The sequence below is a fragment of the Falco cherrug genome, chromosome 3 (assembly GCF_023634085.1).
Source record: "Falco cherrug isolate bFalChe1 chromosome 3, bFalChe1.pri, whole genome shotgun sequence".
NCBI lineage: Eukaryota > Metazoa > Chordata > Aves > Falconiformes > Falconidae > Falco > Falco cherrug.
Genome location: NC_073699.1, coordinates 113098551 through 113115377, shown reverse-complemented (window position 1 = coordinate 113115377; position 16827 = coordinate 113098551). Strand labels below are relative to the sequence as shown.

At 46.2% G+C, this 16827-nt stretch overlaps 1 protein-coding gene and 1 long non-coding RNA gene across 3 annotated transcripts; both read right to left on the bottom strand.

The window, feature by feature from the left end:
- Window positions 1-2001: 2001 nt before the first annotated feature.
- Window positions 2002-10704, bottom strand: LOC114015324 (uncharacterized). The gene is made up of 3 exons (XR_003559179.2): window positions 10415-10704; window positions 9786-9949; window positions 2002-2119 (listed from the first exon to the last, which is right to left on the bottom strand). It is a non-coding gene; the product is annotated as an uncharacterized LOC114015324 (long non-coding RNA).
- Window positions 10705-12069: 1365 nt separating this feature from the next.
- CORT (cortistatin) lies at window positions 12070-15777 on the bottom strand. Of its 2 annotated transcripts, none has more exons than XM_005437079.3 (2): window positions 15595-15777; window positions 12070-12405 (listed from the first exon to the last, which is right to left on the bottom strand). In XM_005437079.3, the coding sequence occupies exons 1-2, from the start codon at window positions 15694-15696 to the stop codon at window positions 12190-12192; spliced, it is 318 nt and encodes a 105-aa protein (XP_005437136.1). In that variant the 5' UTR covers window positions 15697-15777; the 3' UTR covers window positions 12070-12189. The 2 variants fall into 2 exon arrangements, with proteins under 2 accessions (XP_005437136.1, XP_027658071.1); XM_027802270.2 differs by lacking the exon at window positions 15595-15777 and adding an exon at window positions 13626-14001.
- Between the last annotated feature and the right edge of the window lie 1050 nt (window positions 15778-16827).

The following is a 16827-nucleotide window of genomic DNA, read 5'->3' as shown; positions in this document are numbered from 1 at the left end:
GGCACAGCCAACATACTTTCCTTCAGTAAGCCTGCCTCCGAACTACTAAGAGGAACAAAGGGGATGGGTGTATAACACATGTCTAACATGTATCTCTTGTCCAACATTAAGTCTCACGCAGGGAAGGCAGACTGGGGGCAACAACAAAGAAAAGCAAGAAAAATGCATCAAATCTCTGTACTAGGTGACCCAAAGACCAACCAAGAATGAGCCCATCAAGAGCTCCCTATTGTGAATAGAGTGAGGCTAACCAAAATCCTCCCCTGCACCTATCGCAGCCTCATTCAGCAAGCAGCTTGGCCCTGCAAAGCAAGTAAGAGACTTTTCAGCTCCCAGAACAGTACCCAGGTATGACAATCTCATTTAGAGAGAGTTGCTTGTGGTTTACACACGTGTCACAATGACTGGAAGGCCTGGAAAGTCACTTGCCAGCTTAGAAAAGGCTATTAGCATGTGCCATTTCCTCCAGTGCACAGGCTCCAACAAGAGGATCCACTTGAGCAGTAGCCTGTCTCCAAAATCATTCTCTGTCAAGGGAGAACTGAAAAGCAAGCTTGGCAGAAGAACTATATCCATCTCCTGCTGGAGCTTCCATATAATCCCCCACTGTTACACCCTTTCTTAAACAAAGCTCAAACCCTTCCCCGTCTGCAGAACCAGACTCTGCAGAGTACAGCGACCACCAACAAGTTTGGGATGAAGTCCCAGTTTTTCAAAGAAGGGGAACCCAGACCTCATCTTCCACAACAAAACTACAGCAGGCAAGTTGCTCTCAGCTGAGAGCACAAGGTCTGCCTTTGGAAGTCAGAGCTTGGCTGCTTGTCTCTATTTCCATCCCCCTTTCATTTCTTCCTCCTTTCATGACTGCTCTTCCTCTACATGAAATGATTAACACTGTGAAGAACTGTATTCACCTCCCAAATGTATGACTTGCTGAGACTGGAGGAGACAATAAATTCCTGAGGCTCTGTCTCTGCTCAGGAAGAGGGAGAAGCTGGGAAACATGCTAAAGAACAGGTTTCAACAGCATTAGGACTGGCAAATTCATTAAACTCACTTGCAACAGGCTCCTTGTCCATATATACATCCAAATGCATTTTCTATTCACCCCTGTTCAACTCAAAAACATTTTTCATCATTTCTCTTCCTCTGCAATTGTCCACAACCTCAGGTTTTTTTCTAACAAAGAGGCTATTACCCCACTAATCTAGATAAACAGTAAAGTCAGCCCACAGGAAGAGCTACTGCTCAGACATTAAAGAGTTAGTACAATACATGGAAACAGACAAATATTCGCTCTGGCTAAATTCTCACTGAATACAGACAACCTCATTCCTGCCTTAGAGAAAACAGATTGAAGGCCCTGTCAAGAGTCAACAGTTGCATCAGTCAGAACCTGTACATTAAAATGCCTGTAGCACTCCAGGGAAAAAGAAACCAATCCACCAAGCAACCACCTGTGCTAAACTTTTGCTTACCATCTCAGTGGAATAATATGCTTTTCCCAACTATTTCAAATCAACCCCCCTTCAAAGAAGTCTGAGATCCCTGATTGTTCTCCTCTCTTTGGAGAAGAAAATAAAGTAATGTCTAGATGCACTGCCTTTTACAAAGGCTGGCCTCATCTATCTCATCTTTAATGTCAAATCTTTCTGCCCAAAAGAACTGTAAGTGTTCTAACTGGACAGTGTCCACCAGTCTAGATATAAACTCATTTTTTTCCAGAATTCCACCCTGAAGTTCTTGTTTCTTGCCCTAGGGAAAAAAAACCAAAAAAAAAAAAACCAGAACAAGAAGCCCACCAAAATGCCAGGCAGGAGTTCTGTGCTGCATGGACGCTCAGCTGCTTTGCTCATTTTTGCTTCTCTCGCAGAAATCTTCACAAAGCATGACCAGCAAAACATCCTTTGCTCCTGTGTGCTTTTGCTTTGGGCAATGTCAAACATTTGGATTTGAGGTGAGATTACTATTGTTTCATAGAGAAATTTAACTTTGTCTTTTAAATGAGTGGGACACTTACCTGGGCTTCCTTCTCCTCACTTTTCAACACAGTTAGTGAAATCCGTAACAGCGAAGTTCCAGCAGGAATCCTGAACAAAGCTTGAATAACAGAGGGAATCTGCAAAAAGAAAACAACAGCTTTTAAATACAGTTTTCAACAAAACACAATTAAATAGAAGCATTACAAAGGAGGAGTGAGCTTGTGCCAACACAGCACCATATTCTGTCTCAGAAACATCTGCATTTCAGAGATAGGGAGAGCTATAACCTGACTGCACAAAACCAAATGCTCAGGTGTTGGTACTCAAATACTCCCTGGATTAAGAGGTTACCTGACTGCTGAGTGTAAGTGATTACATATGTGACTTCTTCACAGCTGCTGGACATATTGCCACCTGTTTTTACCTACTAACAGCAGGCCTACCACTTCTGGAACCTCAAAGCTATATGCAGAAAAAGTCCACTAGAAAGTGTTGACGTACCCTGGAGGCACTGGGCCTGCTGGCAAGCAGAGGGAGGCTTGACGGATGCTATAGCCTCTAATTTAAAATCAGGCACAGAGTCTATGAAAGTACATCCTAAATTGCCACAGCCATAGTATCTGCCAGTGACTTCCTAAGGCATAACGCCATTAACAAAGACCTGAAGACTTGCTAGGGAAATAGGTCTGTTAAATTAGCCCATATTTACACCTCTAGACTTGAGAAGCAAATTTGCAGCTGAGCAGGATCTTAGCATAGAAGTGGTCAAGTCCTTGGGTATGAACGTGGCTGAGATGCCCACAGGAGCCCGGTTCCAGGGCCACCTTCTGCTAGCCAGCGCTTACTTTGCTCTAGCAATGCTCAGCTTCACTGGAAAGCCAAACAAAATCATTTGGCTATAAGCAGAGTAAATTTCATACAAGGATTTTGGATCTAACCCAGCTTCTCACCTGAATGCCAAGGCACTCACTGCACAGAGTACTTAACGGTTTTAGTCAAGCTCTGAGCCTCCTTAGCTAACAATGTAAGCCTAAAAGAAGAAATTCTGGATGGTCAACATGAAAATACTTCAGGTACATGTCTGTGGGGCAGGCAAAGGGGAAACAGTCTTGTTATAGCTTGTGTTTATCTAAAGTGGCAAGAGCAATATAGAGCCACCGAGCAGCCAGCAAATTAAAAGATCATTGCATGTAATTTAAATGTTCAGCTGGGATCCCCTGAGGCCCAGTGGGAAGAATCTCTGAGGAAAGGAAGATATTTTGTTTGATGTATATTAGCAAGGAAGAAACTAAGCCAGAGCACTAGCAACGGCTGGAAGAATTATTCTTGCTGAAGTCAGATTACTCTAACTTGTCCATTAGCTTCTGCTTAGCAGCACTGTAATGACCCAAAATTGCAGCTGACAGATTGGTGCTGAGAGTTTGTCTCATTGAGGCTACTGCATGTGGATGGGCCATTATTCTTCCAATTTTGGTCTCTGATGCCTGTTAACATACATTAGGCTTTTCCATATGGTGTTTCTTAGCCTGGTGTCCAGGGCAGCTGCCTGGGCCTCTGTCCCCACCCACATGCTCAGGCCCTGTCTAATGAAAATGGATGATGGCCCCAGCTTAGTAATGGGACACAGATGGACCAAATGATTTTTTGCTTTGAAACATATTTTCATTTAAGCAAGTCTCCAAAGACTGTGAGGTTTTTATTCTTGTATCACTGTAATATTCCCCCCTAATACACTGCAATCTTCAGACAGGTGAGGAATTCAAAGTTGCAAACTTTCAGTTTAACTGGATCTAGAAGTCTACAGACCAATGTCCTGTTCTAGAACTGCTGTTCTGTTGATGCCCTTGGCAGTCACTTACATGTTCTCTCACTTTCCTCCTCTCCTACCTCACCTCTTCTGCTCATACTGAAAGATCTTCAGCATGAGAAGCAGCACTTTTTTTTGGCAGATCTGTTAAAAGAAGGCCTGACAGGCTGTTGAATCAGCTTCAGCTGAGGAACTGTACTGCCTCCTTCAATAAAGATAGTAATGATAAATTAAACAGCTGTTGTATTATTATGAAAGCTTTGTGTAGACACAGCAAAAGAGGCCTCCACAGCTACACATGAGAACACATGACTGAGGGGACTGTGTAATGGGCATGGCAATCAAGGGTCATTTCCCAGTAGGACTCCTCATTCTTAAAGTTAAAGTTACTCTTCTTGTTAATAACGGTATTCCAAGAACAAACAGACACAAGCAGAGTCCAAATGCCAGAGAAGAGTCCAACACTTCCACACAATTTGTGGGAAAACAAAGCTCATCTTTCAGATGACACCAGTGTGGTACCATACACCCGCCAACGGAAGTGCAGAGCTGAGGTATGCAGTAGGCAAACACCTGCTGTAAAATGTAAAATGCTGTAAAAATACAGGGAGCCACCTGTATCTTGGGCCAACTGTCCTGTGCCATAAGTCGCCACTGCAGGCCTATAACCCAGTGGTGTTCTGCAAACAGCATTTCACACACTTCTTACGCTAACTTGCTCTTGGTGGCCAGCCTGGGGCATCTCATACTTGGTTCCATGCAGACTAGACAGGATGCAGCTGCAGCCTGCATTGCCACAGTGATCTGGGAAGCCACACAGAACAAACTGCCCCTTGCTGACTGCTTTGGTGAGCCACTTGCACTGTGGTACACGCTCTAGGAGATGGAGTTCCCTCATGTTCTGCATCTGTACTCTGCACTGGGAAGTTCCCAACAGCTCACTAGTCTCCAGCTTCCCACAGTGCTCCTTGTTATTTGTGGTTTCTGCCCTCATGCTAAGTCTTTTCAAATAATCTGGAAATAACAGTCTTAATGCTAGGGCAGTGTCTGCCCATGACATCTCATTTACCAAGCAGTCTATCTTCCCGGAGAGGGGAAGTCTAGTTAAGTGTTTCTGAGGGACAGGCCAGGTGTCTGCATGTGTACGTGTGAAAACGGGATGGGACTCAGGATAACAATTCTTCTCGAATCTCTCAGCCTTCATTACAATTCTTCTTTTAAGTGCCAGCTCTAATTTATGATCTGCCGTTCAAAGGCTCTGAAGGCCTGCAGCTACAACTGACCAGCTGTCAGAACAGGGCTTACAGAAACAGGAAACATATTAACCTGTCTATCCCCCCTGTCTAGATCCCGCAACTGATAGAGGAGCTGACAGAGTTAGTTCTTGGCATGTTACTTCCACCGAGAGCATTGCCTGGGGCTGTGACTGAAGGTGGAGCCACCCAGAACCAAGTGAAGATTGCCCAGGGGCAGTAATTTGGACATAGCTGTCTCTTGTGCCCAAGACAGAGGCTTCCCGGGTTGTGGTCCCCACTTTCCTGCTTGCTTCCTGCAAGATCTCTGGTACATTAACTGGTACTTCGCTTTGTCTCCTGTTAAATAGGAATGGTTATTCTTGGTTGATGCACGAGAATGTTGGCAAAGATGGATCATCTCACAGAGACTCCTTCATGAAAACTGCTAGTTAAATGAAAATGGAAGCAACTACTTATCTGAAAAGAACATGCAAATACAGACATGCACAGCCACTTTCTCCTCACAGCAGCAACACTAATTTCATATTTTATACCACAGCAACAACATGAGAAGATTGAAAAAATGCAAGCCTGCCTGTGACTAAATGGTTAAAGGGTGGGAGGACATCCCCTTACCTCACTCTACTGCATTTACGTACCCTCTCATGCAGCTTCTGAGTCACACACTATTTAGACAGCTTTGCAATATGGAGACGTTCCCATTTTTATTCTGGAACAGAGCAAAAGGCCAGCAGTGGCATTTTTTCTCAGTCGTTCTGCTTCTAGCCCACTCTGTCCCACGGCATGACAAGCTGCCTTCCAGCACTGAACAGGGTTCAGTTATCCTTTTCGGAAGAGCAATCATAAGGCACTTTCCAGCCCGCTGGCTCCCAGCAGTGGGTAAATTCATCAGTTCACAGATGAAGATGAGCATTGCTTGCAAGCCAATATTTTAGAGCACAAAGACTGCTGTTTGCTCCCCATGGTTCTGGACTCCTGAAGTGTAAATCCATGGATTTTTAGGCAGCTGCAGTTCCCTGCCTGTACACCTGCACCCAAACTTCTGTCAAGGCACCTCACACCATGGGACTGATTTGCCTCTGACTAGATTAGCAGCACAAGGCCAAGAACAGAGGCAGAGCTCTCGAAGCAAAAAAGGCTTGTGTGTAGATGTGTCCTGACCTCTGGGAATCACTCTGAGCAGGAGACTCGCTGCACAGACTCCTGTCCAACTGGAAGAGTTAAAAGCTCTTACATTGTCACAGAAATATTCTCTTTTCCTTTTCTCTGTTAAGCTGCTGCCTGTGCTGGGTTCACTAGCTAATGCAGATCAATACATCCAGTGCAATCTAGACAATCTGCTCTTGTTCAAATACATAGTCACAGCAAAATCAAGCAGATTTGAAGACTCCTCCTTCTATGCAACAATGACACACATATATATACACACACAATGTGTCTAAAACTATGGACTCTAAAACCATCACCGAAGGGACCGAAAGTGTCCTGGACAATTTCTGGAATGTACAAGCCAGGAGTGGGCAGCTTTCCACAACCATAAATCCTTGGCTTCTTCCTCTCTGTCAAGAGACTAAGATACACCATCCAAGCGCAGGCCAGTGAAATCGACAATTTTTAGCAGCAGACTTACCTAAGCAGCAAACAATCTTACAATAGGAAATAGGCCCTACCTCAAGCCAAATTCAACAAGGTCTCAGCTGTAAAGATTGCTTTTTTTCTTTTTTTCTTTTTTTTACACTAAACATTAATTGGTTTAAAACAAGAGTCCTCCAGGTCCCCAAGGTACTGCTACGACATAAATTCCTCGTTCCCAGCTGAATGCCCTGAGCCCAGGGAAACACTATGCTCTCTCCTCCGGCGCAGCTCCTTACTCCCTTGTGCACTGTGGTCATTCTCTGGGGAGGTGGAAGACATGGATTTGAATTTTTAGATTTCCTACACCTCCCAAATGCCTCCTCTGAGACTTTCTGTGAGCCCTACATAATTTTAACAAGTTGGAAGCAGACATGCGGAAAGTTTGAATCTAGATTGAAACAGCTCTCTCTGAAGCTTGTATCTTAAGGGACTGAAATGCTGCCTTTTCTCTCTCCAAAGCTCCTATCTTAAGGGATTGAAATGCTGGCTTTTTTTCATCTGGTACCTCCCTCCCAAGGCTGCAAAACAAGACACAAATCTAATGAGTGAGAGCTCAGTCAGCTCCAAAGGTGCTGGAGTTAGCAGAGGAATACGCAGATCAGACAAGCTTGTTACAAGAAGGCTCACTGGCTCAGCACAGGTAGTTGAGCTGATTTCCCTTTGCAGGGGGTACAGCTGCTCCTCAGGAGCCTGGGTTACAGGCTGGTAGCTTCTAGAGTCTCTGCTTGTATTCCCAGGCTTCTGCAAAGGGCTTATTCACAGAAGCTGCTTAACTGCGTGCTGTTCTCCATTAGCTCCTGCCTTGCTCACATGACACAGGCCCTGACTCAAATATTTCCTGCTTTAAGGGCTCCGTGATTATTATGAAATAAAAAGCAACTTTAACCACAGTAGATATTCTGCAGTAACACACCGTCAGAATCTTCATTCTAAAAGTTTCCCCTGTGCTGAGAAGTCCCAGATTGCTGTGTGTCTCTGGATAACTGATTTTTACCTACCTGCACTTCATCATCTACTGCCTTAGTAGTAACTCTGACTGTACTCCTTATGAACCTCTGAAGAAAAGCTCCACCTCTTAAATCATTACCGGAACAGTAGAGAGCACCTTCTGATTTCCCATCTCTCAGGCATTTACAGCATACAGACTTCACATTACAGTTTCACCCAAAAGTGTAACACGTTAACACTCTCCGTCCTTCTGACCTAGTCTACAAAACCTACACTGCGCTGGTAACTCCCTCTCGCTCCTGGCATCCTCCTCTCAAATCCCTGTAAGTTCTATCAAGGTTCAGCAAAGACAGGAAAAATCCTCTGCATAAAACATCCTCCCAATTCACCAAGAGGTCATTTGTACTCAGTATTTGCTATGTTGCACATGTCCTACATGAAACTACTGTACATTCTGAATGGGCAAGGTAATAGCTTCTTTCACCAAGCAGTCTTTATGGAATATAAAATGCTGTTGCTGAGGGTTTTGTGAATACAGGAGCTCAGAGAGGTAACTGAAGTTAAATATTCAAAGCCCACTTCACAAGTTAAGAGATGCTTTCAGAGCTCAGAGAACAAGGTCACCAAACAAACCATTTACATTGAGTGAACAAATGCCATGTTTGACCTGTTATTCTTCCATGCAAAAAAACCTAGTGTGGCAAGAAAGTCAGCAGAGCCACAGGCAGAGGTACGTGTGGCATCATAGTTAGAACAAGACACAAGAGCAATGTCTCTTGGGTCGGTATGTCCCACCACCAAGCCTAAGGCATAAGGCAAATCTCGTAGCCCATACTGCCAAGATAGATAGGTAAATAAATAAAAGCAGCACTTTTATTTCACTCAACTCAGTGGAGAAGAGATTCCCCTTTACTGCAAACCCAGCTACTCTTTTCCCAGTTCGTATCTGATTGCTTATCATCAAGCTCAAACCAGGATTTTTATAAATAAATGGACTCACTGCTTTTCAAACACAGGTTTCTTGTTTCCGAGCAGAGCCAAATATGGTAACAACATAAGACAAAAGACACCCTGTGCAACATTAGGTTTCATTCTCCCTGTGATACAAGGTTTAACCTTGATTTTCTGTAGCTGTAAGCAGCGCTAAAGGTGCCTCACATGCCATGCATTGTTTGAGGATGACAGGCATAGGACCACCAAACTAGGCAGTACTGTTGTGCTCCCACTAAATATAACTCCCTTCACCAGCTACCTGCAGACAGACAGGATCTTTGTGAAGTCTGGTCAGATTGCAACTCTCCTTTGTCCGAGGCTGAAAACGCACACAGTGAAGTATTGATTCCCTGCTAGCTTGCCTGACAGTATATATTAAAACAAGATCTTCACTACTAAAAGAACATACAAACAAGTCACCACAGAGGGTACTAAATTCCAAATTAATACCTCCCCAGTTCCTCTGCTGTATCTGTCCACATATGCGGATGCTTTGATCTCAGAATAAATGAGATTTACGCTGTTTTCACCAAGGAATAAGCTACTTTGGACTACTTCACTTTTATCATGGGATAGGATATGCACACATGGAGTTACCCCTGGGTACTGAACACGCTATAGGCTCACAGCTGAACTTGTCCCCATGATAATTTCTTCAACTTGCCTGCAACTTGATGCATAAGCATGAGCTAGCTTGAGGTTAAAAAAATAAAATAAAAAAAATAATACAGTGAATATCAGTGGACCATACATTGAGGTGAGGTCAGCACTGTGTGTGCTAGCTGACTTTAAAAGTTTGCTTTCTGGCATAATTTTTACTTTTTAATGTGTCTTCTTCACTTGTTTAAAAATCTGGAGATAGCTCATAGGTATTATTCACTTGCTCATACACAACACACAATTATTTTGAGCTGTGACATGATTTTAAAATTAATTGGCTATTACATCTAACAAATAATATAACCTTACTCCTTTTTGCTTGACATATATGACTTACAATTTTTCTGTGAAAATTTGAATAGAAAATGCCCATATATGATGTTATTTATAACCCTTCGTTAAGCCCCTCCCATTGAATCTGATCTATCACGCTACACTCCCTAATATTAAATGCCATCATTAGGCAAGATCTCACATTGCTTCAGCATCAGCACATTGGCTTACCAAGGAAACTGCAAAATTAAATCCAACTCAAACACCGATTTCAGCACTGATGAAAGAAGCTGCTTCAACTGTGTTGGCCCCTATCCACAGCATGTGCACTGGCGATGCAGACTTCCCGCTTGGTGCTCAGCCAGTGTGCCTCAGCCTACATTAGCAGGAACCATCTGTAGGGATGAAAGAAGAGTTCAACTTCCAAATTTACTTCCAACCTTGAAAGCAGACAGACTACTCTCTCCTCCAGGAACCACTAAATAATACAGCATACACAGTCTGCTGAACAAGCAGTCTCTGTTAGGGGCAATCTCTATGTCCGTGTGGACAAGGATTTCTCACAATGGGTTTCTCATTTTCACTACACATTGTCTTGAATGTCATTATCACAGACAAGTTCTAATGGTGGATAATAAGGCAACTCTTATGAGAACACTTCAGGTACTAGCATCCTGGTTGGTCTCATACTGCTACACAGGTCTTAGTAACAATAATGGCTATAGTTAGCTCTTATACAGCACTTGTCACCCATGTATCTTACAAAAAATGATAAAAAGAGACAAGAGTTATTACCACAATTCATAGACAGGGAAACTGAGGTATTGAAAGGGAGGTAATGATAAAATGTGAATACCAACAGCAAAATGAGGCATAAAACCAGGTCTCCTGCGTCCTAGCTGGGTACTCCAGGCAACACAGTTGGAAAGCTCCACATCACATTACCCATATACTGAATCGCTGAGTTCCCCCAGCAAGGATCTTTTTTCATTATGGAGTGAAAAATAAAACAAGCCACAGGGCTCTAACTCCTCCAGCAAGCCAGAGACACACAGCCAGAAATTTCCATGGCAAACGACACAGCGAAAACACAGCCTGACACAGAGCTAAGTGGCAGTGGCAAGCCAGCCCGTCTAGGTGCCGGAGAGGTTGTATCACTCATTATTCAGGGAGAGCGGGGGAGTTGGAAGTGCTACTTCAACTGTAAGAAAACAGGCTGGCTGATGATTAATCCAAAACGCTGCTGTTGAGATGAGCAACCTCATGGTCACTGACCTCCAAAAACAGAATGTAAAGGTTCAAAAGTAAGCCACTGCAAATAACTACCTTCTCACCAGTGGCCAGCCAGGCCTTTGAGACAGGCTCAGCAACACACAGCTGAAGTTGCTATTTTGTGTGGTCATTCCCAGCAATGTAATACAGCTCCGAAACTCAACCTGTTAATACTAAGAATTAAAGCAAATAGAGCAACTGAATTTCATACCTTTTTTTTTCTTGCCAGCATGAGAGACCAAAGCCTCAGCAGTCTCCTTTAGAAATACCCATGGTGAACTCAAGCATGTCTACCATTCCTATCTCTACATTACCTGTCACCTCTAAAAATAAGGTTCAAAAAGCCCTGTCACCTCTAAAAATAAGGTTCAAAAAGCCCTTCAGCAACAAAAAGAAAACAAAATAAGAAATCCAACAGGCCCTATGACTCCAGCAAATGGCACACAATAAGGTAAGTAACAGATATGAGGTGTTTAATTTTTCTTTGTTTCTTAAACAAGATGAGAAGACACCGAGAAACCATGAGAGAACCAGAGCAGAGTCTGAGCTGTTGGCCCGGGATCACAGCCAGCTTATTTCAGCCAGTTCCTGCAGCGCCCGAGCACCCCAGTACCTGCTCTGGAGATACCTGCTGGTAAACCAGAAGTGGCCAAGGCCGGGCTGCGGGCACATGTCCCCTCCCCTCCCCCCAGCAATGCCCCTGCACCCCCACCCACGGAGCTGTCTGGGTGCTTCGCTCAGCCACCCCCAAGCCACAGCCAGTGTGGAAAGGAGCAGAGGGAGCTGCTCTCCCACATGCCCAGGACCAAACCGCCCTCTCCAAACTGTGGCCACGTTACCTTACCCTGGCCAGGGGCTGGCGCCGAGGGCCCTCCTCACCCGGCACCACGCCTGCTGCCCAGGGCCTGGGCCTCGCCTCACCCCCAGCGGGGATGTGCACACCCACCTGGTTCCTCAGAGGCCGAGGGGGCAACTGCAGCTGCCTTAAGGATGGCTGCGCCCCTGACAGCCCCCAGGGAGCTCTTCCTGACAGGGGAGAGAGCCTTAGACCCACAGGCACGCCTCGCCGACGCGAAGCCCTTTCCAAAATGGCCACTGCCCACCATGGGCGCCCCACCAGATGGCAGCCCCACAAAATGGCTGCCGCCAGTAGCCAGCGGCTCAGCCCACCCACCATCCCCAGTGTGGCCACACTCGGCCTGCACAGCCCAGCGGGGCACAGAGAGGCGGAGACCAGTCCCGAGGCGCCATGCTTTATTGTCAGGGGTGAGGAAAAAAAGGGAGGGAGCTCACGGGCCGGGCAGCTGAGGGAAGGGGAGGGTGTTGGTGGGCAGGCGGCCCGGCGGGGTCAGGCCGGGTGGCACTAGCAGGAGGTGAAGGTTTTCCAGAAGAAGTTCTTGCAGGGGGCCTTGCGGTCCCGCTGTGATAGCTGGGTGAGCCTCCCCAGCACCGCCCGCTCCTCCTCCAGCTTGCCCTCCTCTTCAACGTCAGGGGACGCCGCCTCGCGCCCCACATCCACGCTGTCCAGCAGGCCCGCCAGCATCTTCAGGATGGCGTCTCGCCGGGCTGTGCTCTGTTCCTGTGGGCACACAGCAGGGGAAGGTGACGGACAGAGGCCTGGCCCCCACGGTCAAGGCAGCGGATGCTGCATGGTGCAACCCCCCCATGCAGCCCCTTCCCATGTCCCTGCCTCCCCCGTACCCCCTCCCCAGGGCCGGTGCCTGCCTGCAGCAGAGCTGTGCCAGGGCTGAGGGGTCTGGGCTGCAAGGGACCCCTCCTCCCTTCTCGCACCCTGCCCAGCGCAGCCGGCCAGCGGCGGACAGGCATGCATGCCATGTGCTAACTGCAAAAGAGCTGCTAACAAATAGGCATGAATTGGCTGTAAAATCCCTTGCTGCCTGCACTAATTAAATTTCCATGAATGCCAAGCTGCCTTCCTTCCTAGTGCTCCCTCCTCGGCTCTGCCTGCCCAGCGCCCGCCACATGAAGGCCAGGAGGAGGCACGGAGTCCTGGGCGATGTCAGATTCAGCACACTGGCGGCTGCAACCCACCATAATATGCAGAGAATGAAATCTAACAAAGGAGAGGGCTGGGTGGGAGGTGAGAGGGATGCACGAAGTGTCTGGAGCAAAATATTTAATTGACGGAGACAGGCAGATTGTATTTCAAGCACAAGAACCTGTATTTCAGCAGCTTGACCTTGGGGGGAGGTAGAATGGAAGAGGAGTTGCTGAGCTCCGTCCCTCTGCCACGGCAGCCCACAAAGGAGCGCAGCCTGTGGTTTGGGGGGTTCCGTCAGTTACAAGCTGTGAATGACCTTGTTTCTCTTAACTTAACATGCAGTAAATCTGAGGAATTACCTCTTGCCCGAGAATTCCTGGTCTCTGTGACTGGTGCTAACAGAGGCAGCTGGTACTGGGCAAGCTGGGATAGATGGTTTGACAGGGACAGATCCCGTTTCCCACGCGGATGGGAATCTTGGAAGTGCATTTGCATGTCACTTCTCACAAATGCCCTGTTAACTGCTGGGACTGCTGCGCTTGACCAATGGCCCTGTCAGCACCAGCATTTGCTAAGGACCACTTGGTAAGCATCTCAAAAAATGGATAAATCCAGGCAGCAGCAAGTACCTTGAGTTTAAGTTACAGAATGTTTATGGATATTTTTAAATCACTTTCTTAGCTCTACTAAGCTCTAGTTAGTAGTAACTAACCCTGCTTCCACACAAGAGAAACTCGGGCATAGAAAAATTACATGCTGTGTTTGTAGCAGAAGATAAAAGCCAGTTTGTGCCTGACCTGATTCCTGCTCCTGTGCTGCAAGTACAGAAGTGTCTTAAGCCTCTGGGAGACGGACTGGGACTGGGGAACCCAGCTAAGCATGTCTCTGGGTCACGTCTTCCTCGTAAGCTTCCTTCCTGGCTGTAAGTGCTATGCTTTGAAATAACCTGCTCCAAGCAGAACCGGCAGCTTCAGACCCAGGGGTGGGAAAGGCAAAATTCAGCCTGCTGTTAGAGGATATTCCTTATGCATCATCAGCTGTGGCTGTTAGTGAAACCAGGCAGCTCTTCCCCTGCACTAATCCATTGCTAACATCCCCTCTGCTCTTAGCTGTTCCTGAGCTGCAAGAGATCCAGACTCTTTGGCAGCAGCTAGAGATCTTAGCAGGGGTGGGCTGCGGCACACCTCTCCGGAGCTGCTCAATTCCCTGTGCTACATCCACCAGTGCGTCAGAATGCGCACAGCTTTCCTTGGCATTGTTATGCATTTTATGGTGGTTTATCTCTAAAATCCTTATATTCTTTGTACTTAAAACATTTGTCTGAGTTATAGCAGTGGTGACTACAGCGATTGGTTCATCAGTATCTAAGAATTTTTCAGTTTGTAGAATGGTCTAAAGAGAATCCTATCTACTATAATTATACCATTATTTAGTAAGCAACAGCATGTAGAAGACTAAGAGTCATTACACTTGAATTAATGTTTACCAAGGCTTTGTTTACCAATTTATTCCCTACAACTTGTTTCTTTTTTTCCCCAGCAGCTAGGAATTGCACCAGAAAGAGTTTACTTTTTAGGTACTGGATTTGTTACCGTAAGAATGTACAGCTGAAAGTTTAGTTATCCCCAGAAGGGTTAACCCCAGCCAGCTGCAGAAGCCCTGATCTCTAACAGAATGCCAGCCCTAGCACCTCACACTGTGTACGCTTCTTTCTTGCAGCCAGTTGTTAATGGGATGTGAGCCCACTACTGAAGCAGCAAGACACTGATGGATGAGCTGGAGCCAATGCTCAGACAGAAAAAATAATGCGAATACGCACAAAGGAGAAGTTAGTGCCTTTGAAACCAACACTGGGATCCTTCACTTCTCTGGGTAGCTCCTCTGCAGGACTGAAACAACAGCAGCCGTACAGATACAGTGTGACCCGGACTGGTAGTGTGGGGCGACTAACCACGGCTCAGAGGAACATCAGGGATGGCAAGGAACATGAAGGTGAGAAAACTGCACGGTGAGAACAAGCAGAACAGAACGCTTGCTTGTGATTATGTTATGCTATTGCTTCCTACCCCTTTGGCCTCTTAGGGAAACATTCCAGCAAAACAAAGTTATTATAGTGCTATAGCCATTATAATACTAGAGTTTTGCCAGTTGGTAGGATAATTATATTGCTATAATAAGTTCTGCCACTGCACAGAGCTGTGCTGGTTCGGAGTGTAATTATTCTAGCAGAACTATGTCAGTATAACTCCCCTTGTGAATACTACTCTGGAAAAAGCAATTTTATTCTGATATAATTACTTCATTTATTATTCCTCTGTTACTTTCCTACTGAACCCATCTTTTAAACAGTTGTCCTTCCCATGAGTCCTATTTAAAATATCATCTCCCTTGATCATTTTACCAATTACGTATCTTTTCTTTCCCTCCCTAGTACTCTGCTTTATTCTCTCATGCTGTACCCTTTCAGCAGTATTTTTTTCTCCTTTTCCCTCTGCTCTGTTCTTTTTAGCAGTTTTTGCTTAGCACAGACTCCACTTTTGCAGGTCTCTGGCATCTGCCCTGGTACCTTTCCGAAATAAACTGGCTAGTAAGATGTAGTAATATCCTGTGCTTCAGCAGTGTGTGAAGCCTTGGAATATAGGGGGGTGACAGAGTTGTTTGCATCAGGTAACACCGAATTGCCCCTATTACCCCCTCCCCTGGCTCCAGCCTGCTTCTGCATGCTCCCACCTCACCCAGCTCCTGCACAGGGTGCATTATACTCACCCTAGTGTTCTGTATTGCGAGTCTCTCTTCTCCAGGCAGTGCAGTGGCTCTCACGCTCCACACCAGCAGCAGAACAGACGCCAGGCTGGCCACCAGCTGCATGATGTACAGGCTGTGACTATGCTGAATGAGGAAGACTGGGAGAGAGAGCTGTTCCTGGGCTCTCTTCTGCCTCAGACAATGGCTGCAGCCCCTTTTATAGCCCTCCCCCTAGCCCAGTGGGTGACGCAAACAATTAAGTCTATATCAAAGGCAAATTAGACTTTGGAGAGGTTGTTAACACTTGGCTGCTTGAGTGGGATACTTCAGTGCCTCTGGGCTTTCCATGTGCCAGACCTATAGAGACTAAGGAAGCAAAGGTTTGGGACTCTCCAGTAACATGCTGTTTCTTCACTCGGAGAAATTGTAGGCACTATTTGCGTCTCTCCTAGTTAGCTGAATTCTGTTTGGGAATATAATGTTGGACAGAATAGGCCACCAGCTTGCACAAACCTCTGGCCAACGCTGGATGATTCAGAGGGAAGAGGTAAAACTTCTGGCCATCAGTAGTTAGGTATGGGCTTGGACTCTCAGCCTGTGTGTCGGAACAGCTCCAGACTCTAGGGGTGTTTGGATCTGGATCTCTGCATCCAGTGACGCATCTCACTGTGGAATGCCAATATGCCTGGCTTTCCCTATACGGTAACATGGGGACACAGGCTGCAGCTATGTGGTAATATAATCTGTCTTGCAAATCTACGTAAGACTACCTGGAAGCCAGTTGGGGATTACTGGGTTTTGTTCCTAGTATTGTTTCAATACATCTTGAACCCTTCCCAGAGGTGTATCAACAGAATGAATCCTGACTTGGAGATGTTGGGTTTAAAAGTATTAAAGGGAAAACAAAGTACTGGCTGGTCAAAGCTGAAGCAGTTCTGCTCAGTGAGGCTTCAGAAAAAGGCTCATGGTATGCTGGCACTGACCGCAGGCTGCTTGGAGCAAGTTCCTACCATTTCTGATCTCTGGTCAGCAGTTGTTAATGCTTCTCCCTTTGCCCAAAAGGCTGTCCCACCGGTGAGATTGGTTCGTGGGCCAGCAGAAGGTGTTACTGAGCACTGTGAGCTACTTTGCATCGTCCCTGTCACCGTGGGGATGGCACCCACCGTCACATGCCCCTGAGATGCAGAGGCAGACCACTAGCCCTTTCCCCAGAAGCACTCTCCTCAGGGCAAGTCCTCTTCTGACCCCAACAAC

What these genes read in the sequence shown, in the direction of transcription:
- CORT (XM_005437079.3), bottom strand. Translation starts at nt 15,696, where the DNA reads ATGCAGCTGGTGGCCAGCCTGGCGTCTGTTCTGCTGCTGGTGTGGAGC. An exon ending in TCGCAATACAGAACACTAGG is followed by an intron (nt 12,406 to 15,594) that starts GTGAGTATAATG and finishes GTGTGCCCACAG; the next exon opens with GAACAGAGCACAGCCCGGCG.